Genomic DNA, 27,219 nt, shown 5'->3' with positions numbered 1-27,219 from the left:
ATCCTGTCTATGCATTTATCTATTGTATGCCTTCCTGCTACAATGGCAGAGTTGGGTAGCCAGGATGGAGACCGTGCAGCCCATAAACCCTTAGGTTATTTATCTGATTCTTTACAGCAGCAGTTCTCAACTGGGGGCAAACTGATAATGCCTGGAGACATTTTTAGTTGTCACCACTGCCAGTGGGTGCTCATAGGATCTACTGGGTGGAGGCCAGGGACACTGCCAAACATCCTACGTTGCACAGGACAGCCTCACCACAAGTAATTAGTCAGTCCAAAATGTCAAAACCTGCTTCGCAGAAAAAGTTTGCCTCTCTTAGGACTAATTCAAGCCTCTTTGTTATAAGAGCTCCTAGTCCTTTGTGAGTTCCCTTTTTAGCACTGAAACCCTTGGTGCTGAGTCATGGATATGTGTGATCCCCTGTATGAGGCTCTCTCCCCAGCTAACTGTAAGCTTCATGAGGCACAAATGGAATCCGCTGGATTGTGACTGCATCTCTGGTGCCCAGCACGTAGTAAGTACTTACCAAATAAGCACCTGTGTGGTGAAGAATAACTAAATAAGATCTATAATTGGTTTATAGTTCTCTGCATATCATAGTTGCTCATGACTTAAGGATCTACAGGCAAATAAAAAAAACTTGAGTTGGTGGCTTTTTGTTCCATGTTTTTCTAATATAGATCTTCCCCAATTCTTTCAGTCTAGAATTAAAGACCACTGCTCCCAAGTGAGGGTGCACAAAAGAAGGTCAATTTCCTGAGGATGCTTTAAGATTGAGGCTCTTGTGGGAACTTCCAGCAACTCTTAACAATCTTTAATTCATGGGATAAAGTGTTACACACTCTGTTCCCTCCCTCATCTTTCTTTGCAGAGTCTTGTTCTTTTTTTTTTTTTTTTTTTGAGATGGAGTCTCGCTCCGTCGCCCAGGCTGGAGTGCAGTGGCGCGATCTTGGCTCACTGCAACCTCCACCTCCCAGGTTCAAGTGATTCTCCTGCCTCAGCCTCCTGAGTAGCTGGGATTACAGGTATGTGCCACCACGCCTGGCCACCCAGCTGGTTTTGATAGGCACAGTGACTACCATGGGAGAGGGTATGGAAGTAACTAATGTTCCTGAGAGGATGAGTGGTCCAGGGCCACTGGCTTTTAGAGGCTGGCATGGAAGCAAAGGGGAACTAACATATAGTGTTAGTTGCATAGGTGTCCCTAGGTGTTGGGAGTCTTTTTATGTTTTTTTTCCTTTGAGACAAGAGTCTTGCTCTGTCACCCAGGCTGGAGTGCAGTGGTGAGATCTCAGCTCACTGCACCCTCTGCCTCCCAGATTCAAGCAATTCTCCTGCCTCAGCCTCCTGAGTAGCTGGGACTACAGATGCCTGCCACCATGCCCGGCTAATTTTTGTATTTTTAGTAGAGACAGGGTTTCACCATGTTGGCCAGGCTGGTCTTGAACTTCTGACCTCAAGCGATCCGCCCGCCTCAGCCTCCCAAAGTGCTGGGATGACAGGCGTGAGCCACCACACCCAGTGGGGATCTTTTCATAATATTGTCTCTTTTAAAATCTTGCAGGTAAAGAAATAGGAGCAGAGAGATTAAGTAACTGGCCCAAGATCACACTGTAGCTAAGAGGTGAGATCAGACTGTGAACCCAAGTCCCCTGCTCTTCCCCTGGGACGTGCTGGAATCACCCTTGAGATCACTGGAAAAGGGGTAGTGGGGGAGTTCCCCCACTGTGGCCGCAACACTGGCCAATGAGGGCCGAGTGCGGGCCCTGTAGCTTTCAGTGTGGGGTTTCAATCCCAGATTTCACTCTGCCCTGGGCTCAGAAATTTTTCCCAATAGAAAGGTTGGATGGTTCAAACTCCTAATTTCCTTTGTCCTGGGATGGTATTACTTCGAGGTCTTTTCTTTTCAGACAGAAACATAAAATCCTGCCTAAGCAACAGAGGCTTAGAACTCTCCCTCAGGGTTCCTCTTCCCCGCTCTCTGTTGGGAGGGTGAGGGGAGATGTCTTTTGCTGGGTCTTCCTAGAAGCGGGGGGCATTCAGGAATTCTCAAGGGACCTCAAGCATGTGTTTAGACTGTGCTAGGTTAGAGACAGAACTTGGGGGTACTCAATTTCTTTTTTCTTTTCTTTTTTTTTTTTTGAGACGGGGTCTCGCTCTGTCACCCAGGCTGGAGTACAGTGGTGCGATCTCGGCTCACTGCAAGCTCCGGTTCCCGGGTTCATGCCCTTCTCCTGCCTCAACCTCCCAAGTAGCTGAGACTACAGGCGCCTGCCACCTCGGCCGGCTAATTTTTTGTATTTTTAGTAGAGACGGGGTTTCACGGTGCCAGCCAGGATGGTCTCGATTGGCTGACCTCGTGATCCACCCGTCTTGGCCTCCCAAAGTGCTGGGATTACAGGCGTGAGCCACCGCGCCCGGCCCCTCATTTTGGTTTTAGTTGGAAAGGAAGAGAGAGCATCAACGAACCGTGAGGTCTCCGCCGTGAGGCTGCAGCTGGCTGTCGGCCTTAGGCTTTTTGCTGGAAGAGGCTGAAGTGAACAAACTGTTGCCATTAGGTCGGCTGGAAGAAGTTAAGTCCTCGCTGGTGTATTTGTGTTTAGATGCATCGGAGAGGGGTGAGATGGGCGACCGAAGCATTTTTTCATTTTTATTTATTGGTATTGCCACACTGAAAAAGGAAATGACAGTAATGGAATGTCACAGAGTCAGCACAGGGAAAGGTAAATGTTTTCCTATGACCCAAACCACCCAACTGGGACCTGTTGGTGGAAGAAGCTTCTTGGGAATTATTACACCAGGAAACAAGTTAATGGCATTAGAATCATAACAAACAAGAAGCAAGTCACACTGTTTCTTTTCTCTCCCCATCAGGATGATAGTAATTCTGGAGCCAGCACCAAAGGATGCGACTAAGACTAATAACACTTTCATTTTCCAAGACCTTTATCCAAGGATCTCAAAATACCCAAAAAACAACTTACTGTGTTCCTAACAAGCATAAGGAGCAAGCAGTGGGAAAGTCAGTCAACAACAATAAATGAATTCTACATTTCTTTCTTTTCTTGAGACAGGGTCTGGCTCTGTTACCCAGGCTGGAGAGCAGTGGCAGGATCTTGGCTCACTGTAGCCCTAACCTCCTGGGCTCAAGCAATCCTCCCACCTCAGTCCCCTGAGTAGCAGGGACTACAGGTATGCATCACCACACCTGGCTAATTTTTCATATTTTTTGTAGAGATGGGGTTTCACCATGTTGCCCAAGCTGGTCTCGAACTCCTGGATTCAAGGTGCCTCGGCCTCCCAAAGTGCTGGGATTATAGACATGAGCCATCGTGCCCAGCCAAATTCTACATTTCTTTTTATTCTTTATTTTTTTGAGATGGAGTTTCACTCTTGTCACCCAGGCTGGAGTACAATGGTGCGACCTTGGCTCACTGCAACCTCCACCTCCCGGGTTCAAGTGATTTTCCTGCCTCAGCCTCCCGAGTGGCTGGGATTACAGGCGCCTGCCACCATGTCTGGCTAATTTTTTTATTTTTAGTAGAGACGGGGTTTCACCATGTCAGCCAGGCTGGTCTTGAACTTCTAACCTCAGGTGATCCACCCGCCTCGGCCTCCCAAAGTGCTGGGATTATAGGCGTGAGCCACCGCACCCAGTCTGAATTCTACATTTCCAAAAAGACTTTTGCTATCTCATCTGAGCTTGTACTAAATATTATATAGAAAATAATAAAACCAGAGAACAACCTGCAATATGTAAAGCCAATTCTTAATATCCGAGTTTATGACTTAACCAGGGATTGATCAGATTAAACCTAGAATATAAAAACAGTGAGTAGGAGGCTAGGTGTGGTGGCTCATGCCTGTAATCCCAGCACTTTGGGAGGCCAAGGTGGGCAGATCACTCCAGGTCTGGAGTCCGAGACCAGCCTGGCCAACATAGTGAAACCCCATCTCTACTAAAAATACAAAAATTGGCTGGGCGCAGGGGCTCACGCCTGTAATCCGGACACTTTGGGAGGCCGAGGTGGGCGGATCACAAAGTCAGGAGATCGAGACCGTCCTGGCTAACATGGTGAAGACCCGTCTCTACTAAAAAAAATACAAAAAATTAGCCAGGCATGGTGGCGGGCACCTGTAGTCCCAGCTACTTGGGAGGCTGAGGCAGAAGAATGGTGTCAATCCCGGAGCAGGAGTTTGCAGTGAGCCAAGATCACGCCACTGCACTCCAGCCTGGGGGACAGAGCGAGACTCCATCTCAAAAAAAAAAAAAATAATAATAATAATTAGCCAAGTGTGGTGGTGCATGCCTATAATCACAGCTACTCAGGAGGCTGAGGCAGGGGAATCACTTGGGGGAGGTGGATGTTGCAGTGAGGCGAGATTGCACTGCTGCACTCCAGCCTGGGCGACAGAATAAGACTGTTTCCTAAATAAATAAATAAATACGGTGAGTAGAAGTTACAGTTTCTGATTCCTAACTCCTTATTTCACCTTCAAAACTACTGTCTGTGCCTGAATATAATGTTCTCCAAAATCAACCATCAGTGAAGAGGGATTCACTTACATTTGAGTTTGCAATGTATATTATATTGTTAGGGCTCTATTCCTTAAAGTATTCTTTGGGGAAGACAGATTAGTCTGAAATAAACTCAGTCATCACTAATTTAGGATACTTATAGAGGTCAGCTGGTAGAGCCAGTTAAAACACGGTAAAGTCATCTAACAAAGATTGACTCATTATTCTTGGGGTTGGGCTCTTCTAATTGCATGTGTTCGTTATCACCGCAAACAAGCCATTAAAGTCACTTCGAAAAGCAATTTCCTTAGCTGGTGGTCACAGTGGAGAGATTACAAACACAGGCCTCTAGAACAAATGACAAAACCAAGGTTCTGAATGTTATGCAAATGGATACATGTGGGGATAGAATTTCTGGTGACAGATTTCTGGTTCCAAAAGCACTGTGTGTCTAACAACATAGAGGGTGTGTTACGCAAAAGTGCTTTGGGAGAATCAAAAGTTACTCATCTAGCGATGGCGAAGATGCTGATGTTGAAGATAATGTGAACTGCCTGACTATAATTGTTTGTCGAAATGTGAGTGAAGAAAGACCTTTTCCTCAGTCTCTATTATTTGACATACTTCATGATTTTCACAGTACAAGAAGAACAAAACTGTGACATTAAATATTATCATGGACATCATGATTGTCGGTTCTTCATCATTGCAAGTTTATATATATATTCAAGTTGACCAAAGAACCTTTCTTGGGAGCTCCTCTTTGAAATTCCCCCTTCTCTGGGACTGCTGTACAGCATTGGTAAAACTTGATAGTGGTAGTCACAGTTCCAGAGGTACACAGACCACCTTTCTCAGAAAGAACTCTAAGCATTTTATATGCATTGTGTCACTACTTAACATAAATAAAACCATCAGAACTAGGAGGCTCTGCCAGGCTAAGTCTCTAGAACAAGAGTTTTTTAACTTGGGGTCCAAGAACTTGAATGGAGAAGTGACCTCTTCGTTTTCACTGACCTCTCACTGTAATAGAGCATTTCCTTCAACTATGAGTAAAGGTATGAAACCAGAGTCATGGTTTGGCAGGAGCAATAGTATCAACACCCGTGACTGTGTCACCAGTATAAATCACAGCTATTTTCTTTTCTTTTTTGAGATGGAGCCTCTCTGTCACCCAGGCTGGAGTGCCGTGGTGCAGTCTCAGCTCACTGCAACCTCTGCCTCCCGGGTTTGATCGATTCTCTGGCCTCAGCCTCCCGAATAGCTGGGACTACAGGAGCGTGCCACCACACCCAGCTAATTTTTTTATATTTTTAGTAGAGACGGGTTTCACCATATTGGCCAGGCTGGTCTTGAACTCCTGACCTCATGATCCGCCTCCCTCAGCCTCCCAAAGTGCTGGGATCACAGGCACGAGCCACTGCACCTGGCCAAATCACAGCTATTTTCCTATCATATTGCAGTTGTGCAGACACACGGTTTATATTCCTCACTGCTTAGAAATTACGGAAGCCACCAGATCAGCTAGATTATTTAGTGTATTAACACGCACTAAATGATATCACACATTAAAAAATATTTGGGTACCACATTTTCCCCATTTCCCCTTTCCCAATATTTTGGGCTGGCATCCACCCTGCACAGAGGACCGAGGAGTGGGCAGCGTGCAGAGGCAGCCCTCCCTCCCGTTCAGACCCACAGGAGCCCTCGCCTTCCAAGGTGATTCCAGCACTGCAGTGGGCCTGTGTGTGTGCACCCTCGCTCTCCAATTTCCTCGCCAAGTTTTAGCACCGCTCTACATCTTCTCCTAACCTTTCAGTTTACATTTTTATGTGTTGTGCTGAGACATTCATCTCCCTTTAAAATTCTATGTATACGGTCAGAGAGGGTGAGGAGTGTCTTAGAGAGGAAAAGTGGTCTCCGTGCTGTGGTATTTCAAAATGGAAAGCGCTTCTATGACTGATGATAAGCTACTCGTTTCTAATAAATACCTGGGATTTTGCCTTGCTTGTAAGCCATTCATCAAAGAGGGGAGTGAGTGCTGGGTGGGTCCATCTGGAACCTCTTGAGAGGAGTGTCTGGGTGGCCATTTAACCTTGGGAGCACGGACCCTTCTAAGGCCACAATTTTAGTCTATATCCAATTAATTGCTTTAGGTGCTGCACATGGAGATTCAGCTTGAAGTGTGTATTTCTTCATTTGTGTAATAAGCTTAGTGTTCTTATGAGTTTAGTGGTTACCATTAAAATATTGATTAGAAATTCAGTTATTAAGTTTTTTGGGGGACGGGCATATCCTGGGGAGTGTAGAGCTGTGTGTAACTAGTATCCGGTCTTTGGTTATGGAGAAGTACCTTGCATGAGTATCTGGAGCTATAGTATGTGGCACATGTGTAGCCATAATGATAAGACTTAGGTTAAAGGAGGGAAGCAAGTCTGCAGACCTAGACCAGAGTAGTCCTCAAAAAGCCCGACCCTCCTCCCACCCAGCAGGTGACTTTCAGACCCAGAGATCTCTCCAGCTCACTTCCACTTTGGGGGGAATGCACGTACCTGCTGATGTTCATGTTGCAGTGGTTTGCAGACAAAGTATTACTGGTGGAGGTGGCCAGTCTTGAAGAGCTGTCTTTCTCTCCCTGGGCCTTCTTGATCTCCCTGTAGTCGTCTTCGTTGTCACACTGTATGGGAATAAACTAAAGTCAATCAGCACTGGATTTCAAGAGTTCCCAGGCGTCGACTTCCACAGAGCGAGGCCTCCTGGGAGCCCCACTCACCTGGCTTCCCCGAAGCGTAACCTGAGCAGCTGTGCCCCTGCCATGGCTTCCCCATTAGCTCCTCAACAAGCAAGGATGAAATCTGTCGGTTTTACAATCGACAGCTGATGGAGAGGAGAGGCACGACGCCATGATTCAACATTTTGAATTCTGACAGCTGCTCTGCCATCAACGGGCTTAGGATTTAGTCCTCCAAAGCAGCCCTGGTCTGAGTTCCCACTGCAGCTCCAGCGGCACTCACCTTGGCATTTCTTGGTATCAGAATAAAGTACAGCAAGTGTGTGTTCTCTGGGATTCATGCCATAAAGTCAGTGGCAAACTTGGACTTTTCTGCTTTAAAAATTCTTGCCTTGGCCAGGCGCGGCGGCTCATGCCTGTAATCTTGGCACTTTGGGAGGCCGGGGCAGGCGGATCATGAGGTCAGGAGATCGACACCATCCTGGCCAACGTGGTGAAACCTCATCTCTACTAAAATACAAAAAATTAGCCAGGTGTGGTGGTGGGCGCCTGTAGTCCCAGCTACTTGGGAGGCTGAGGCAGAAGGATCGCTTGAACCTGGGAAGCAGAGATTGCAGTGAGCCAAGTTCACACCACTGCACTCCAGCCTGGTGACAGAGTGAGACTCCATCTCAAAAAAAAAAAAAAAAAGAAAAAAAAATTGCCTTTTGTGAACTGCAAGCAGAAGCTATTATCTCTTGATGCCTTAATTCTAGTTTTCAGCCAGACGCGGTGGCTCAAGCCTGTAATCCCAGCACTCTGGGAGGCCGAGGCGGGCGGATCACGAGGTCAGGAGATCGAGACCATCCTGGCTAACATGGTGAAACCCCGTCTCTAGTAAAAAATACAAAAAACTAGCCGGGCGAGGTGGCAGGCGCCTGTAGTCCCAGCTACTCGGGAGGCTGAGGCAGGAGAATGGCATAAACCCGGGAGGCAGAGCTTGCAGTGAGCTGAGATCTGGCCACTGCACTCCAGCCTGGGCGAGAGAACGAGACTCCGTCTCAAAAAAAAAAAAAAAAAAAAAAAAAAAAATTCTAGTTTTCAATTACTATCCCATGACATCTCAGAATCCATAAAGTACCTTTTTCTAAAACAGTACTTTGATTGGATCCTTGTTGCCATGATTGGGTTTAATTTTATTTATGTATTTAGAGATAGAGTCTTGCTCTGTCATCCAGGCTGGAATGCAGTGGTGGGATTATGGCTCCCTGCAGCCTCAACCTCCCAGGCTCAGGTGATTCTCCTGCCTCAGCCTTCCAAGCAGCTGGGACTGCAAGTGTGTGCCACCATGCCTAGCTAAATTTTTGTATTTTTTTTGTAGAGATGAGGTTTTGCCATGTTGCTCAGGCTGATCTCAAACTCCTGGGCTCAAGTGATCCTCCCACCTTGGCCTCCCAAAGTGCTGGGATTACAGGTGTAAGCTAACAGGCCAGCCTGTGTTTAACTTTAGATATGTGTTAAGGTGCAACACAAATATATTCAGAAAGTACCATTTTCCACGAGCTAACAGCAACCTAGTATGGTATCCTCAGGGCTGTCTGCCTTGTTTTCCAGGAGACAAGTGCCAGCACCAAAGAAAGACTCTGACCTTCTTGCTTTGGCTGGAATTTTGCCACACAGCCTCTGCCATGGGGGCTCCCAGATGCCCACACTGTAATAGTGCCCCCATGGAGGGCCCAAACCAAAGCTCTGAGATCTCAGTCCTTAGCTCCAGGGCTCCAGCAGGGCGAGACTCCACAAGTTTGACAGCCAGGTCTACAGGGTCATGTTGGCCCATCTCCAGCACCCAGTACTGGGGTACTGGTGCCCAGAATACCAGGTAAAGAGCACTATGGAAATGTTCTTTCACTTCTCTCGTGTCTGTGTTTAATGATGATTCATTAGATTTTATGAGTACAGCCCGGTGTCAGGCTTAGTGTAAATGAAGTTTCTTAAGTTAAAATAAAAATGGCCATAAGTAATACAACTATTTAAACACAGAATATTATGGAATTTTATGTACATCTTTCTGCACCTCTCTCTAGTAAACTCTGTATGCCTGGACGGCTTTATGTATTTCCAATCTGTCTATATATTACCAATGTCTATCTCTGCATATTTCATCTATGTGTGTATTTCCATCAGCCTATTCATTTAGCCATCCATCCCAGAGGTAGCAGCCACACTCATTCCCAGATGATTAATTGATAGATTGATTCCTACACTCAACAAAGATTCAGTACCAGCAAGTAGTAAGGAAGACAGGGTGTGTAGAGAAAAACAGGAGGAACAGTGGGTAAGGAAGAAAATGAGCTGCTATGTATTACTGACTTGCATTGTTTGAACATATTGTGTGAATCGGACAACACCCCTGCAAAGATGTCAGCATTTTCTTTTCTTTTCTTTTTTTTTTTTGAGATGGAGTCTTGTTCTGTTGCCAGGCTGGCGTGCAATGGCATGATCTCAGCTCAGTGCAATCTCCGCCTCCAGGGTTGAAGTGATTCTCCTGCCTCAGCCTCCCGAGTAGCAGGGATTACAGGTGCATGCCACCACACCCAGCTATTTTTGTATTTTTAGTAGAGACAGGGTTTCACCATGTTGGCCGGGATGGTCTCGATCTCTGGACCTTGTAATCCGCCCACCATGGCCTCCCAAAGTGCTGGGATTATAGGCATGAGCCACCATGGCCAGCCCCGATGTCAGCATTTTCTAGATGGAGAAACTGATGTTCAGAGAAATTAAGGTCACCTGAGTAAGGTCACCCAGGAGGCCAAGGACCACATATAACTTTCTGGGTCTAGTGCAAAATGAAAAAGCTGGGCCCTTTGTTCAAAAAGCAGGAAAAGAGTGATGTTATAAAGCCCTCAAATAGAAAACATTTTCCTTTCTTTCATAGTCTCTGTCATGGAGGTGTCTACAGTATTTGCTATACATGTTGTACTTCTCTGGGCATGGGGATACCTGGAGCAGGGGCGAGTGTAGCCTCTCAAGAGCCCTGTCTGCCCTGGGATGAGGCATATGTGTGCAGCCCACCACTGTGGGCGTGCATTCCCCTTCTGCCAATCAGAGGCCCTACCTGTGGTGTCCGAGTTGTCAGGCATTTCCCCAATAACCCACAGCAATGGGCAACCCCCAGGGATTGCAAGACCCTCTTTGGAATGTCTTACTACCTGGATCAGGGATGGGCAAGATCCTTCCTGTCCCTGCACCTAGGCCCCCAAGAGCAGCAATGGTCCCTGGACTCAGACAGGAAGTGGGAGGCTGCCTCGGGCCCAGGGTGCCAGGAGGCAGAAGTGCAGGCAGAACCTGCCCTGCAGAAACAGGCAGGAGGTGGGAACACAGTGAGTCAAAGCTCCATATGCCCCTGCACATGTACCATCAATGTGCAGCATCACAAATTCAAAGATTACAGGACAAATTTTAAGATGGCAGCCACAAGCATTCAATTCCAAGGTGCCCTGGGTGATGCACAGAAGTGTGGTCCCATGCATGGGGCCCATGAAAAGCTGGCCCTGCAGGAGGTAAATGGGAAAGACGGGATTTGAGGTCAGGTCAGCTTGGTGTGAAAATCCACACACTTTCCATTATATGTGAGCATTCTCAGGGCAATGGGGACCAACTAAGGGTGCCCACTGCAGGCTAATAATGGCCAGTGCTGGGTGGAAACTATGTTGGGGTGTCTTTATAAAATTATCTTTGCTGGCTGGGCGCAGTGGCTCACTCCTATAATCCCAGCACGTTGGGAGGCCGAGGCAGGCGGATCACCTGAGGTCAGGAGTTCGAGACCAGCCTGACCAACATGGTGAAACCCTGTCTCTACTAAAAATACAAAAATAGCTGGGCATGGTGGCGCATGCCTGTAATCCCAGCTACTCGGGAGGCTGAGGCAGGAGAATCACTTGAACCCGGGAGGTGGAGGTTGTGGTGAGCCAAGATGGTGGAGCATCATTGCACTCCAGCCTGAGCAACAAGAGAGAAACTCCATCTCAAAAAAAAAAAAAAATTTTTTTTTTCTTTGCGTCCATACCAAGGAAAAGCAAAAAGCTGCCCCTTGAAGATATTTCTTTTCATGAACTTTCTTGCAAGGGCTTCAAATTCTACTTTATAGGGATAAATTACTTAATGTTATTAATACTATGTGAAGAAACACATCCTTGGGTACTTTATTTTTTATTTTATTTATTTCTTTCTTTGAGATGGAGTCTTGCTCTGTTGTCCAGGCTGGAGTGCAGTGGCATGATCTTGGCTCACTGCAACCTCCACCTCCCAGGTTCAAATGATTCTCCTGTCTCAGCCTCCTGAGTAGCTGGGACTACAGGCGCACACCATCATGTCCGGCTAATTTTTTGTATTTTAGTGGAGATGGGATTTCACCATGTTGCTCAGGCTGGTTTCGAACTCCTGAGCTTAGGCAATCTGCACACCTCGGCCTCCCAAAGTTTTAGGATTAGAGACGTGAGTCACCGTACCCGGCCTGGTACTTTAGAATAAATTTCTTTTTTTTTTTTGAGACGGAGTCTTGCTCTGTCGCCCAGGCTGGAGTGCAGTGGCCGGATCTCAGCAAGCTCCGCCTCCCAGGTTTACACCATTCTCCTGCCTCAACCTCCCGAGTAGCTGGGACTACAGGCACCCGCCACCTCGCCCGGCTAGTTTTTTGTATTTTTTAGTAGAGACGGGGTTTCACCGTGTTAGCCAGGATGGTCTTGATCTCCTGACCTCGTGATCTGCCCGTCTCGGCCTCCCAAAGTGCTGGGATTACAGGCTTGAGCCACCGCGCCTGGCCTAGAATAAATTTCTCTGGTCATAGGTGCCCTTAGGTCACAAAGTTGATTGTCATAAAAAGGAGACTGCGTGCCTCCTCCATGCACACTTACAAAGCAAGGAATATATTCACTGTAGCCAGGACAAGGTAACAAGGCGTTCTCCTTAGTCCCCTTCTCAATTAGGGATTCAAAACAGCTGTGAAACATATGTGTCCAGTCTAACTTTTCTATTGATCAACTAGACTGCCTTCAGAAAACTGTAAAATATACAAACCTCAGACTGATTTCTTATTGTGACGCTTTGAAGCCAGACAGCCTGGGTTCATTCCTGGCTCAGCCCCTGAGGACCTATGTAACCTTGGGCAAAGCTGCTTTAGGCTCTCTGAGCCTGTTCCCTCTCCGTAAAGTGGGTATGACAATAATATTTGCCTCAGAAAGTTGTAAGGATGAAATGATTTAACATGTATAAAGTGCCTAGAGCAGCATCTGTCATGGGGACCTATAGACCTGTGAGCTGTTACTGAAAACTTGGTCCTGAATTTGGAGCCATCCATGAATATTGCACTCTTGGTCTGTCACCCATTGTATTTTTCACTGTGGTAAAAATTGCTTTTGAATACACGGTAACAGGAAGGGTTAAAAATCCTCAAAATTGGCTTCAATGGATGACTAAGGTATTCCCCTGCGCAAAAACCTTCGAAATGGGCTACACGTTCAGTGTCTGCTGCCAGAGATGCCCCCCCAGCTCTCCCTGTCCTTGCGCTGCCCTTCTCACCCCCTGGCCTCACTGCTTCCACCCGTGAGCCTGGACGTATTCAAATGTCCCTCCTCTACAGAGCCCTGTTTTCAGGGCCCCTCCACCATGAAGCCCTCCTTGACCAATGTTAACGGAAGTAACAGCTGCTGGTCTTGATGCTGCATTAGGGTCTGCCGTATTCATTTTCACCTGCCACAGCCTTGAACTTCATGAGGCCACTGGCCTCTTGGGTCAACGAGTGATCCCACTATCAATGTCACCCCATTCCTCTGGGCAAAGAGTGGGGTTCTTAATGTGTTCAGCTTTCTCACAGAGCCTACATCCAGCTGTGTGTGCACACACTTGATAAATATTTCCTATTTTGACATGCAGTGGGATAAGGCTTAATTACCTATAACTATAAAATACGGATATTAGGCTGGGCGTGGTGGGTCATGCCTGTAATCCCAGCACATTGGGAGGCTGAGGCAGGCCAATCATCTGAGGTCAGGAATTCGAGATCAGCCTGGCCAACATGGTGAAACCCTGTCTTTACTAAAAATACAAAAAAATTAGCTGGGCATGGTGGTGGATGCCTGTAATCCCAGATACTTGGGAGGCTGAGTTAGGAGAATCGCCTGAACCTGGGAGGCAGAGGTGGCAGTGAGCCGAGATGGTGCCATTGTACTCCTGCTTGGGCGACAGAGCGAGACCCCCTCTTAAAAAAAAAAAAAAAAAAAAAAAAAAAGGATAATAATTGTACTTCCCTCACTGAGCAGTTCTAAGGACTCAGCCAAGTTAGATGTTAAGTGCTTACAACAGTGTCTGGATATAGAAAGTACCCTAGAAGTGTGTGTTAGGTAAGGACGCACACAACTCCTGCAGCAGCCTACAGTCCCTAACAGCAGCCTATGGGTGCTCTACCCAAGTACCCACAAGTTAAGAGACAGCCCCTTTCCCTCTACGCCCCGCACCACCCCCGCCCCCTGCACCCCAGTCCCAGCCCCAGGCCTACCTTGCGTTTCCTCTTGGATTTTGGCAAAGCCTTTTCTGCAGGTGTGTCTGAGGTGTGGCTGGGCGGTGCGCTCTCAGAGTCCTTGGTGGCAGGGGCGCTCAAGACCCCTGGCTCCTGCGGCAGGTGTTCTGGGATCCTGGACAGGAGGGTCAGGTCGATTTTGACCCAGAGAGACCTGACCTCATCACTGTCCTTTAGAGGGGACAGAAGTTCGTTCCGGCCAAAGGGGACCAGGGTGTAGAACTGCTCCTCCAACTCCTTGGCGATGTCACTAGTGGTCCTGGCGTTGATGGAGCCTACAGGGGCTCTGGGACCATTGCTCCCGTTGGCAGCAGCCTCCTTCAGCCTCTGATCACTCCCGGAGGAGGCAGAGGCAGCCACGGTCTGTGCTTTGGACAGAGGGTACTCCTCCTGCTCGGACTCCAGGTCGGAGTCCGAGGAGGAGGACGACGATGACGACTCTGTCTCAATGAACTCCTTGGATTTGGGGACGATCCTGCTCAGCCCCCGCGTGCGGCGCTTCTCACAGGTCACGGAGGAGCGCAGCTCCTTGCGGTGGCTCGCTCTGTTGTTGCCACAGGGCCTGGTTTTGGTGGGCTCCGGGGGGACCACCACGCTTGTCCCCAGCGCGTCCGGGGCCGCGGGCTCCTCGGGCCGGTGGAGGTTGGCGCCGTCCCCGGCTGAGGTCCTCTCCGTGCGCCTGGTGGGCTTCTTGCCCGCCGACCTCCGGGCGGGCGCGGGCGCGTTCTCCGCGGGCGCACAGGGCACCGCCGGCGGCGGGGCGGCTGCGCTCACAGCCACGGCCACGGCCGCGGGCGGGGACTTCTGCTTCACGCCTTTACTCCCAGGGGCCTTGTTCGCTGTCCTCGGCCTCTGCTCCTCCTTGCAGGTACTCTTGACCTCCTTCTCCCTCAGGCTGGGCTGGCAAACGTCGGGGACTTTCCCACAGTCCTGGACGTCCTCTTTCACCGGGTTGTAGTACTGATTGCTCTCCGGCCCGTGGCTTTCATTTTGGATCAGAATAGGAGGCTTGTGGGGATTCACTTTGTTCAGCCATTTATCCAGCTGCCACTTGTTGGAGGATGCTGGTTCAGCCTGAAAGCAGGACACCGGTGACAAACAAAACATCTTTCATTACAGGCTCACTTAAAGGGGCCTGGCTGTTTTTATCTTGACTTAACTCCTCTAAGGGTACGAGCAGAAAACGAATGGGCCGGAAGCAAAGGGAAAATGGAAGCATTAAGTGTGTGTCACAGCTCCATGTGGCACTCAGGATGCCTGGATGATGCTGTCCTTACCTGCCCGTGGCACTAAATGTCCTTGCAGCACTTCCAAGTCTCTTTGGAAAAATAGCGAAAGCATTGTGCCTCATTAGAACCCATTTCCTAGTACTTTTGAGTGTTAGTATAGATTTTGTTTTTATAATTATATGTACATATGTAAACTTGAAATTCTCCAAAACTTAACTAGAGAATAGTTTAGAGGCCCTGAGCATAAATCCCTTGTTTTTTTTTTTGGTGAGACTTAAACCTTTGGGAAGATCTGAAGAGGGGACTAAGTGGAACCTACAATCCCAAACAATTAACACATGATTTATGTGTTGAGGGCAGGTAGGCTGTAGTTATTTGGTGGTAGGAGCAATGACCTTGGGAAGATGGCTGGTTTTGCATATAGAACTATTTCAGAGGGACTTGTGTATCTTTGGCAGCCTGACTGGGTCAGTCTCTCCTCAACCTGCTTCCATCACACTTTGCTAGAAATATTTCAGACACGGAGGTGAGATGGAACACTTTCCTGCAAGCAGTTTTGCTGACTTACAGCAACTCAAGAAAGTCACTGGTTTTGAACTGTGGCCTACAGGTTGGCTCTGGGATGGAAGGTGTGGGGATGGCTAGGGAATGCCCTGAAATGGATGGGAAACGTGTAGATGCATATTGTTCCTGGAAGAGGTCTGTTGTTTTCAGTTGTGTCTCTAAGAATCTATGTCTTGGAAATAAATAAATAAATAAATAAAGGACCAATCCAATAATTTTACAGGGATTAAATGCCAATGTCTAAAGAAAGTCAATTTATCTAGTATTATGATTAATAAGAGAAAAAAAGGTGTATTGAGAATAACAGAATTTTAGCCAGAGTATTTTCAATTTGTGACTCTAAGTGAAATGGGGAAAATATGTTGGCTAAGGTGATATGCTTTTTCTTCCCTATGGCCTTCCACCTTTCGAATTCGTGTCATCCGTTGTTTCAGGGGAGACCAGATACAAGGCTAGAGTAAGAAGACACTGCTTAGGCTCCATACTTCAAGCTTGATAGGTTTAAGTCTAGAGCAAATTGAGTCTGTTGCCAGAGAAAAAACAGTTTAACATAATAAATTAGAAAAGGTTCCTTTGAAGTACCAAAGGTTTGTTTTTCAACAGTGAGGCCTGTATTAAGGGCAGAACTTGGCTGGACGCGGTGGCTCACACCTGTATCTTTGGGAGGCCCAGCACTTTGGGAGGCCGAGGCGGGGGGATCACGAGGTCAGGAGATCGAGACCATCCTGGCTAACAAGGTGAAACCCTGTCTCTACTAAAAATACAAAAAATAAGCCGGGCATACTGGTGTGCGCCTGTAGTCCCAGCTATACGGGAGGCTGAGGCAGGAGAACGGCATGAACCCGGGAGGTGGAGCTTGCAGTGAGCGGAGATCGCGCCACTGCACTCCAGCCTGGGCGACAGAGCGAGCGAGACTGTCTCAAAAAAAAAAAAAAAAAAAAAAAAAGAGCAGAACTCAGGGCTCTTGGCTTCACCCCAGGCATTGAGGATTTCAGAGGGGGAACAAGAGGGCTGTATCATAGATGCAGGGGCCCTGGCTGAGTCCGGGGCACAGCTCAGGGAAGTGGGAAGCCTCTGATGGACCAGAGGGGCCGGGGGCCAAGAGGAATTGGCCACAGAGCGTGGGGATCGGGCAACCAGAGATCGGGCAACCAGAGCTATGACAGGGACTGTGGACTTCTTGCTGGCTGCCCCAAACCAGATGGGACCAACTGCCCTTCAGGGCAGACTGGCACAGGGTGGCTGGTGACTTGGAGAAGCAGGAAAATTTCAGTGAAGGCCAGAAGGAGGATGAAGGCCCCTTCCCTGGGCTGTGAGGATGCAGAAGCCCATCCTGGAGTGTACGTGGGGAAGGGGGACCGCCCCTGGCCCTGACACAGATTCTGGTCTCTGACATGACTTTTTTCATTGCCTGTTTTCATGCCACGAACAGAACCAGAGGCTCCAGAGAAATATGCAAATGAGTAGAAAGACAGAACATTTTTGCACCTCTGAGTTCTATGTAAATCATGACCTCGCTTTATTTAGCTTCTCCAGAGAAAGGGAACATGGGAAACCTATGGAGCATGCCCGGTGCATGTGGCAGTGGTAGGTGTCCTCCCATGGTCAGAGAAAGCAGGACAGTGGGACACAGAACAGCTTCTCGGCCAAGGGGATCCCTCACCTCCCCTGAGATTAGCTGAGACCGCCTGAAAGCTACTTTGGTGGCAAAAAACAATGGCTTCTAATTTTGTCTCCCCAACCCCCTTTTCCCTCATTAAGTCAGTGCCTTCACCTGTGCCTCAGCTTCCCTAGAGAAATGGGGCACAGGAAGTATGAACGGGTGCTGAAGGGGCCTCTTGCAGAAAGGGTGCACATATTGGGAGAGGGCACACACACACACACACACACACACACACACACACACACACACGGTAGAACACACCCCTCACGCTGGCCCCGCCGCTGCGTTTCACGCTAGTTCTCCTCGCTGCCACCATCCGGAGCCTTCTACAGCTCACATCTCATATGTGAGAGAACACGGAAGTCTGTCTGTAGCCAAAACACAGCTGCACATGGGCAAATTCACACTGAAACTTCCTAGCAGGAACATCAACAGAAGGGCAGAATTTAATACATTTAGTACAGGCCCACTGCTTGGTATGCTTTTGGGTCATTTTTTCGGCACTTCACAGCCGAAGAAATCAGTTTGAAGTACCCACTTTCCACACATCACTAAATCATACTTTTTTTTTTTTTTTTTTTCTCAAGGATCTACAATAACCTCCTATTGACTCTCAAACAAAATCCAAATTCCTAAGCCTGGCGTTCAAGGGCGTCCATTATCTTTCATTGTCAGAATACCTACAGTTTAACTCCCACTTCACGTGTATTATCTCATTTAATCTTTACAGATAAGAAAGGTTATCACCCCTAACGTGTAGACAAGGCTCAGAGAGCCTAAGGGACATACCCGGAGCTGCACAGCTACCAGGCTCCACCGAGACTAACTTTGTACTCATCTAGGTTTCAAGACCAGTTGTCTCCACTGCTGCATCACTGTGTCTCCCACTACTGTCTGGCATAGCCTCATGAAAGGGGGACCGCATTCCTTTGAGAAATGTCAGTCTTCAACCTAAAGTGACAGAATTAGATCTGAATTTTGGAGAAAACACCAAGAACACTCCAAACAGTGCTTGTTGCCCTCTGTTTGTTTTTTTTCTTGAGACGGAGTCTTGCTCTGTCGCCCGGGCTGGAGTGCAGTGGCAGGATCTCAGCTCACTGCAAGCTCCGCCTCCCAGGTTCACACCATTCTCCTGCCTCAGCCTCCGGAGTAGCTGGGACTACAGGCGCCCGCCACCTCGCCTGGCTAGTTTTTTTTTTTTTTTTTTTTGTATTTTTAGTAGAGACGGGGGTTTCACCGAGTTAGCCAGGATGGTCTCGATCTCCTGACCTCGTAATCCGCCCGTCTCAGCCTCCCAAAGTGCTAGGATTACAGGCTTGAGCCACCGCGCCCGGCCTTGTTGCCCTCTGTTATAGTCAATTGCCTTGTCTTTTGATGTTCGTATTTGTTTCATGTGTATATACGTCTTCTGTCTTCAAAAAAGCCAAATGCTTCTTTCAGGCAAGGGCCAGGTCTCTGTTTCTTTAGTATCCCTTGCAGCGTCTATACTAGGTCAGGGAGGCAGATTACCACGTCTCTCCTCCTAATAAGAACTCACAATGAGCTGTCACTCACATTGTACCATTTATTCATTTATCATCATCATTTCCATCACCCCACAACCTCACAGATTAGGCAGAGCAGGAATATCCGCCATTCTGGAAATGAGGCAACTGTGGCCAAGGAAGCTGCAAGGATACAGAGTTCAGTGGCAGTGAGGAGGGAAAACTCAGGCTGCAGACGCCAGGCCACGGCATGCGGCAGTCCACCTCCTGAGCCATCCACCAGGGGTTTCTGCCCAAAGTTCTGGTTTGTTTGCTGGCTCGCTGCTTTATATTTTCAGCCACGACTCTCCTCCCTAATTGATCTTCCCTCTGACTCACACACCAGCTCTTCACCATGCACTCTGCTCCCTGCTTCATCTAAATCCTTCAAGTACCTGCTGCCACGGACCTCATAGGCACCTAATAAATGACAACCTTATTGAATCAGTGAGCAACTTGAATCACATTTCTGCTGATTTTTTAAGAACGATCTAGGGCAGCATTTTCCAAAATGTGCTTTGAGCTCATCTATCCCATGAAGGAGGGTTTCCAGAGTCAGATCAATTCGGGAAATGTCACAATGGAAAACACAGTACACCCAAGCAATAGTAAGTGCTGGGTGATGATTCTGTCGGTAAAGAGGTGGGATAAACCTCTTTTATCCCAGATCTCCTCAACATTATGTGTCTAGGATATTTTTTTTCCTCCTACATAATATTTATTGTACAACAAAGGTCGAGGGAGTTCCGTGTGTGGGGTCAACATGTTAGCTGAGTGGGAAAGCAACTTCCCCTGCAAAGCTCTGGTATAAGAGGCTGTACACTGCCCAGAAAGCAGATTAGACTCCGGTGAGGAAAAGTAGTCTGAGACCAATGAAGCCCACATCATGCCACAGAGAAGGCCCCTCCATGCTGTGTGGGAACATGGCATTACCATACTATAGTGATTTATGTGAAACAAATTGGCTCTCAACACACACAGCCAGAAAGAACATCTCCTACATGACTCAGCTGAGCCCAGTGGGTTTTCTGAGTGCTGGGACACGGTGAGGAGAATGCAGGGCGCCTCCTACGCCCATAGCAGGGTGTTATAGCAGGGGAGGGAGGAACAGAGGCGTTCTGCTTCAAAGCAGCACAAACTGGTCTGAGCAGCGGAGTGTGAGGTGCATGGCTATGAAGAGCCCGACTGTCATTTGGGGTTCAGGAAAAGGAGTCTCACTGCTCTCTGTAAGGTGACCTGGGCCAGCTCCGCCAGACCAGGCAGCACAGCTGCGGAGGACACACAGGGTGATGTTACTTCCCGCCTTTGCCATTTGCAGTCTGCAAACCCATTTTCTTTCTAAAGGGTGTGTGGGTCTCTATTATCCTTAGGAAAAATGTTAAAAGAACTTTACTTTTATTCCAACAAATACATTTCTTTCCTGCAGAAAGAACGAACGTGTAGCATGGCTAACACATGACCTGCTGCTTCTACGGTCCTCTGCGTAGGGAAGCCAGGAATTCAAAACCACACGTGGCCTCAGGTGACTTAAACTTTTAGGACTGACTCTTTAGGAGGCTCTTGCCCCCTCTCCTTAGTGAGGGGCCTCTGATAGCTGCTGGAAGAAGTGACAAGAGCCTCCTTTCATCACCCAAGAGTTCAAGTCTTTGTAATTATCTCAGTGACATTTAGAAAGCACTGGCTTAAAGCACTTTATAACTGTACTGCTCTTTTTTTTTTCTTTTTTCTTTTTCTTTGAGATGGAGTCTCACTCTGTCACCCAGGGTGGAGTGCAGTGGTGCAATCTCGGCTCACTGCAACCTCCGCCTCCAGGATTCAAGTGATTCTCCTGCCTCAGGCTCTTGAGGAGCTGGATTACAGGCTCCCACCACCACGCCCGGCTAATTTTTGTATTTTTAGTAGAGACGTGGTTTCACCATGTTGGTCAGGCTGGTCTTGAACTCCTGACCTCGTGATCCACCTGCCTCGGCCTCCCAAAGTGCTGGGATTACAGGTGTGAGCCACTGCGCCCAGCCAACTGTACTGGTCTTAAATGAGGTTTCAGTCAACACGGGAGCTCTAGGACCTACATTTCAGGATGAAAATAAGACTGAACATTCATGAATTTAACCTGCAAAGCCACGAGGAGGAGCCTGGATGGGTGATCTTCAGAGACATGAACACTTTTTGGATATCCCCACTGCCTACCCTATCCTTGCACTGTCCCTGGGACACAGTTATTTCTTATAACTAAATATTCCAGAATTTCTCCACAAAATATAGCATAAAGCAGGCTTTAAAGAAGCCTGCTTAACTCTTCTACTTTATTTAACTCCTGTATGTTTTTCATTTTGAATTATCCCCATTAGAATGTCAGCTCTATGAAGACAGGGACATTTTCTGTCATATAATTGCATATTCCAGGGCCAAGTACTGTGTGACTGATGCTCAGTAAATATTTGTTGAATGAATTCTGAATGAGTAAATGAATGAATGGATGAGTAAATGCAATTATGCTGAAGGAATAATAATTTAGTTTCTGGGAAAAGCCAGGGTTCTGTTACCATAAGGCTTTCATAGGTTAATGTTGCTAAGAGCCTTCTCCTTATACAGAGATAGATAGTTGGATAAACAGATGGACAGACAGATGGATAGATGGAGAGACAGAGACAGAACCTCATGGGAAGGAGAGCGTGGAGAGACGGCATGGTTCAAGATGAATGGAGAGTCCTGAGGCAGGGCAGAAAGGTGCTGAGGAGAAAATGAGGAGTGTGGGGAAACAAAATCTCCCTGATTTCACAGTGCTCCTGCAAAAAGCCTCAGCCTCCTGAAAGAAGTAGGGAGGGGAAAAACCTGAAGGGACTGAAGAGCCACTCTGTGAACCTGAGATGGAAATACCACTGCTTTCAGGTATGATAACATCTAAGGCACCACTAGAAAAGCTGGACACTGGGAGGCTGATCGGGCCCATTAAGGTGCTCCCCTCCCATGCAATGGTTTGTAGAAGTGGGTTTAGTTCCATTTCAGAGCCTATTTAGGAATATGGCCCCCCACATGGTATAGAGGGTTGCAAGTAAAAAATTAAACCTGACCATCGTAGTCATGTCAAATGTTTACACACTCAAGAAGAAACTCTATTTTATTCCTTGGTTAGAAATTACAGTCTACCCTTAGAGCTCTGCAGCCTGGGGAAGTTTCTCTCCGCCCTCTCCCAAGAATCTTCATGCTCTGAATTACTATTTCATTTTCCCCTTTCTACTTTAAAGTAGAAATAGCAATGGTTTTTATTGGTACCTTCTAATGTTTTTACAGGAGGCACCTAAATCTTCCACATAGATACTCATCACAACTATAAAAGGTTCCATCACTTTTTGTAGGTTGATGCTAATTTTTCTTTTTATATTTCCACAAACAAAACACAGTTAAGAAGGTTTTATTAGTATTTATAGCCCTTGTTCTTCTGATCCGTGACAAACCGCAAAAAGGTAAGGATCTGACCATGTCCAATCCATAAAACCCTTTTCCCTGTGATTTACGGGTGGCCACACTTCCCCGACGGTGAGTGGCCCTGTCCAGTGACTGCCCTGGCTGACCCCGAGGGAGACCTGAGCCATAGGTTATTTCCCGTCAGTGATGTTTACAGCATACTTGGAAATTTCTGGAAGTCAAGATAGAGATTTGGGAGCAATGAAAGTTGATGTTTCTGTACTTCAAAGGAAGCTGTGTAATTAGGACACTGTGACGAGGGGACAGCATGGGGAATATGTGGAGCCCGAGGCCCACAGCCTCCTCCTGTCCAGCACCTGGCTTGGGGTCTGCAGGAGGGAGGAGACCTGCAGCAGTGTGACAGTGACGATGCCAGGACTTGCTATCATCCTGGAGACAGAAGTCGGCAGAGGAGGGGCCTGAGCCAGGCAGCGCTTACCTCGGGGCTGGAGAAATGGGGGGGCTTGCTGCCCTCACTCTCGCTGGAGCTGCTCTCAGTCTCCGAGTCAGATCCTGAGCTGCTCTCTGAGTCGCTGGAGGAGCTGCTGCTGCCGCTGCTGCTGCTGCTGCTGCTGCCCTTGCTGGAAGGCACTGAGGTTCTGCAGTTGGGCTGCTGGACCACGGTGCTGCCAGCCCACGAGGCCCCCGGGAAGGAGAGGGAAGGAAAGCCAAGTGAGCAAACAGGAAAACACCACCAAGCTGTCATGCACCCCAAGGAGGGAGGAGGCACGCAGCCTACACATCTGTCAACCATGACCTGGAACTCAAAGAGCAGGCGTCGAGGTCAAAGTCATCCTAAAGGTTAAAGCAACTCATATATAGAAATAAAATCGGGAGTGAAGTTAGTGCCCCTTGGTAGTCGGGCACTGGTTATTCGTGTGGCCATTTTGGAAGGGAAGGTGGTGTAACATTCAAATGGCTGTTTCTATTTTGCTGCTGTTCTGGGAATGGCTTTTAAAATGCATCCCCAAATCCAATCATCTACAAAAATGCAAGGAAATCCAAAAAGCTTGAACTATTTTGCAAAGCATGAAAATGACTGCTTTATTTTTGCCCTAGAGGAAAATGCAGGATGATGGCAGGGATTAGGCAGAGGGCTGTCAGGAAGGGCATGGCGTTCTGCTCTGAGCTTTCATGGCCTGCTGGAAGGTTCCAGAGACCGAGGGACTGTCCAAGTTCATGTCTTGCTTCCTCCCTTTTCCCACCTGTAGTTAAGTGCTGTAGCGATTACAGGTGCTGGGATGTTGTTATAAACTGTAACCTTCCTTTGAGTCCTTTCCTAGAGAACTGAAGATCCCTCACTGACACACTTTTGTATATTCTGGACTTCAAAATTCAATCCCAGTGCTGTGGCTTATAGGAACTGCATTTCACATTTATACTTGATGTTTATATCCATGCTGAAATTTGCCAGAAAGTCATTACATACTCAAAGATAACAAGAAAAACTGACTGATGCTTTCCAATAGTAATTAATTAACCATAAAAATTCAAATAGCATACATCCACCCAGAATGTGTTCGAGCAAAAAAGAAAATTTCAGTACTCACATAATATTCAACATCTTCAATGTCCTTTATTAACAAAATTGAAAGACACCATAATGTGTTCTTTTGAGGTCAAGCTCTAAATACCAAAAATGCCAGTCACTCTTGTATGTTGAGTCAGCAAATATCTGCTTGCTTCCACCTGTGACCAGTGCTTCTATAGGACCGAGCATCAGTGAAGGCCAGGGGCCAGGGAGCTTGTGGGCGTTTGACAGTCTCAAGTGCAAAGCAGCCTGGATATGATAAAGGACTCCTTTCACCCATCCCTTAAATCTTTGATACATGCTTTGCCCCAAGAGGACTTTCATAAATCCTGGGTTTGGGGGTGGGGATAGAGGTAACACTCATTGGAGCTTTGTTTCTATAAAAACCACCAGACAAGAAACTATCTTGCGGGAGAGCTAAAAATAAAAGCATCTCTTGGAACGGCAGGGTTAGGGGAACCAGAGTCTGAACATAACTTTCCTCAGTGGGGTTTTCATTTCTTCCACCAATGTTGCCGCCTATACTGATTGTCTGGCAAAATTCTTCAGCACCAGACAACATCTGCACGTTCATGCCTTGCCTGAGCTGCAGCGCGTTCTTTTCCAGCCTGTTATTTGTGTCTAGAATTGAGTGAGGGATCCTGGATCTTAAGACAGAGTAGGGCAAGGGACAGTTAGAGCTCAGGGGCCGTAATATTTCTTTCCTTCCTTATGAACAAAAATCCATCTTTCCTGTTGGCTGAATCTAGATGGTTACTATCAATGGAATCACACACAAAAAAAGACGATTGAATTCTGACTGAACATGAACATCTGGGATCCATGTTAATAGTTTGTAGAACCTGACAGAAACAAGCAATGGGGAATATTTAATAAATGGTGCTGGGAGAACTGGCTAGCCATATGCAGAAGATTGAAACTGGACCCCTTCCTTACACCATATACAAAAATCAACTCAAGAAGACTTACATTTACAAACTAAAACTGTAAAACCCCTGGAAGACAACCTAGGCAACACCATTCAGGACACATGAATGGGCAAAGATTTCATGATAAAGATGTCAAAAGCAATTGCAACAAAAGCAAAAATTGACAAATGAGATCCAATTAAACTAACAAGCTTCTGCACAGCAAAAGAAACTATCAACAGAGTAAACAGACAACCTACAGAATGGGAGGAAATTTTTGCAAACTATGCATTTGACAAAGCTCTAATATCCAGCGTTTATAAGAAACTTAAGCAAATTTACAAGAAAAAAACAACCTCACTAAAAAGTGGGCAAAGGACATGAACAGACACTTTTCAAAAGAAGACATACATGTGACCAACAAGCATATGAAAAAAAGCTCAACATCACTGATCATCAGAGAAATGCAAATCAAAACCACAATGAGATACCATCTCACACCAATCAGAATGACTATTATGTAAAAGTCCAAAAATAACAGGTGTTGGCGAGGTTGTGGAGAAAAAGGAACCCTTATACACTGCTGGTAGAAGTGTAAATTAGTTCAACCATTGTGGAAGACAGTGTGGTGATTCCTCAAAGACCTAAAGATAGAAATATCATTCAACTCGGCCATCCCATTACTGGGTATATACCCAAAGGAATACAGATCATTCTATCACAAAGACACATGCACACATATGTTCACTGCAACACTATTCACAATAGCAAAAACACAGAATTAACTCAAATGCCCGTTAATGACAGACTGGATAAAGAAAATGTGGTACATACACCATGAAATACGATGCAACCATTAAAAAAAAAAAAAAAAAGATTATGTCCTTTGCAGGGACATGGACGGAGCTGAAGGCCATTATCCTTACCAAACTAACACAGGAACAGAAAAACCAAATACTGCGTGTTCTCACTTATACGTGGGAGCTAAATGATGAGAACACATGGACACTGAGAAGGGAACCACACACTGGGGCCTATTGGAGGGTGGAGGATGGGAGGAGGGCGATGGTCAGGAAAAATAAACTAATGGGTACTAGGCTTAATACCTGGATGATGAAATAATCTGTATCACAAACCCCCATGGCACGTTTACCTATGTAACAAACCTGCACATCCTGCACATGTGCCCCTTAACTTAAAAAAAATAGTCTTTTGGTAGGTCCCAAAACACCCCAAACACTGGGGGGTAAACACACAAAAATAAACAAAAAAGCATAACAACACATGGCTCAAAAGCTTCCTTGTTAAAAGGATGGGGTTGGGGGACACAGATGTGGAGGAAAGATATGTGTTTCTCTGCCACCCTCTGGAGTGACATCTGCCAACGATTAGCAGATGAAGATGAATAAAGAGCATTCTGATCGGTGATCAAAACCACTGGACATCATAGAAAAATAAATCAGGACATTCCATCTGCTTGCACTCAACAAAATAACATGCGATGCTGGTTCTGTGTGCTCTGGGCTTTGTGTGTACGGCACAGGCAGCAAGGTGTGTGGGATTCCTTGTGGCGTGCACCCCAAAGTGACTGTCTTTTGAAAAGTGCCACTTCAACTTCTTGGAAAGTACCCATTCAATAGTTACCACGCTGTCCGCCTTTAATGGCTTCGGTCCCGAAGTGATGAGGCACACTAGCCCAAGGAGGCAGCATCTCCGATCTGAATTATATTGGCAGAAAAACCTTATACTTTAATGTTTTCCTTTCTTAAATTACGAAATTCACTTAAAATGACAGCTTTACTGGCATAACTATTATCTGTTTTTAAAACAGCTGAGAGAGCCAAGAGTTTAGGTTTTTCTTCATACTTTACTTGTAAGGGTTGTGCAATGTGCGATGTCTGGATTAAATATATTCACGTTTCAATGGTCCCTGTAGAAAGTATGTATTATAATCTAGAAACAATCATAGCAAAGATGGGGGCAGACTTTCCTGCGACGGTGCTAGTAGCTCCAGTTGTGGGATCAAGATCACTCTCCCCACTTCCACGAAGGCAGCTCCTCTAACCCAGCCTTGCCTGGGGCCTTGGGGTCAGCTGACCATTCTGGCCTCAGTGTAGTGACTGCTCCCACCACAGGTGCTTGCAGCTGCTTTGCCCACCATGGGGCAGCTGCAGCAGTGAGGGTGGCAGAGCCAAGATGAGGAAGCCAGGAATGGATTTCCCTGCAGACAAGTACTAGTGAAAGGATGGACTCAGCTGAGCCACATACACACACATATACACATATCTCTAGAATTTGTTGTTGCCCAGGCTGGAGTGCAGTGGCGATCATAGCTCCCTGCAGCCTCAAACTCCTGGGCTCAGGCAATCGTCCCTCCTCAGCCTCCCAAGTAGTTGAAACTACAGGCATGTACCACCACACCCGGCTAATTTTTGTATTTTTTATAAAGACAGGATCTTTCTATGTTGTCTAGGCTAGTCCTGAACTCCTGGCTTCAAGCAATCCTTCCACCTCAGCCTCCCGAAGTGCT

The 27,219-nt window shown here is 47.0% G+C and overlaps 1 protein-coding gene across 6 annotated transcripts in view; it reads right to left on the bottom strand.

Moving 5' to 3' along the window:
- Positions 1 to 27,219, bottom strand: part of AFF3 (AF4/FMR2 family member 3) — a 628,365-nt gene that overhangs the window by 36,473 nt on the left and 564,673 nt on the right. For all 6 annotated transcript variants that reach the window (XM_030920551.1, XM_030920547.1, XM_030920549.1 and 3 more), the window contains 4 exons: positions 22,690 to 22,876; positions 13,786 to 14,880; positions 7,075 to 7,199; positions 2,473 to 2,674 (listed from right to left, as the gene is read on the bottom strand). In XM_030920551.1, coding sequence (XP_030776411.1) covers positions 2,473 to 2,674; positions 7,075 to 7,199; positions 13,786 to 14,880; positions 22,690 to 22,876 — 1,609 coding nt within the window. The remainder of the gene's footprint in view (positions 1 to 2,472; positions 2,675 to 7,074; positions 7,200 to 13,785; positions 14,881 to 22,689; positions 22,877 to 27,219) is intronic.

This window comes from Rhinopithecus roxellana, chromosome 17, assembly GCF_007565055.1.
Source record: "Rhinopithecus roxellana isolate Shanxi Qingling chromosome 17, ASM756505v1, whole genome shotgun sequence".
In the NCBI taxonomy this organism is placed as follows: Eukaryota; Metazoa; Chordata; class Mammalia; order Primates; family Cercopithecidae; genus Rhinopithecus; species Rhinopithecus roxellana.
Note: the sequence above shows the minus strand (reverse complement) of the source record. Positions and strands in the feature narration are given on the sequence as shown.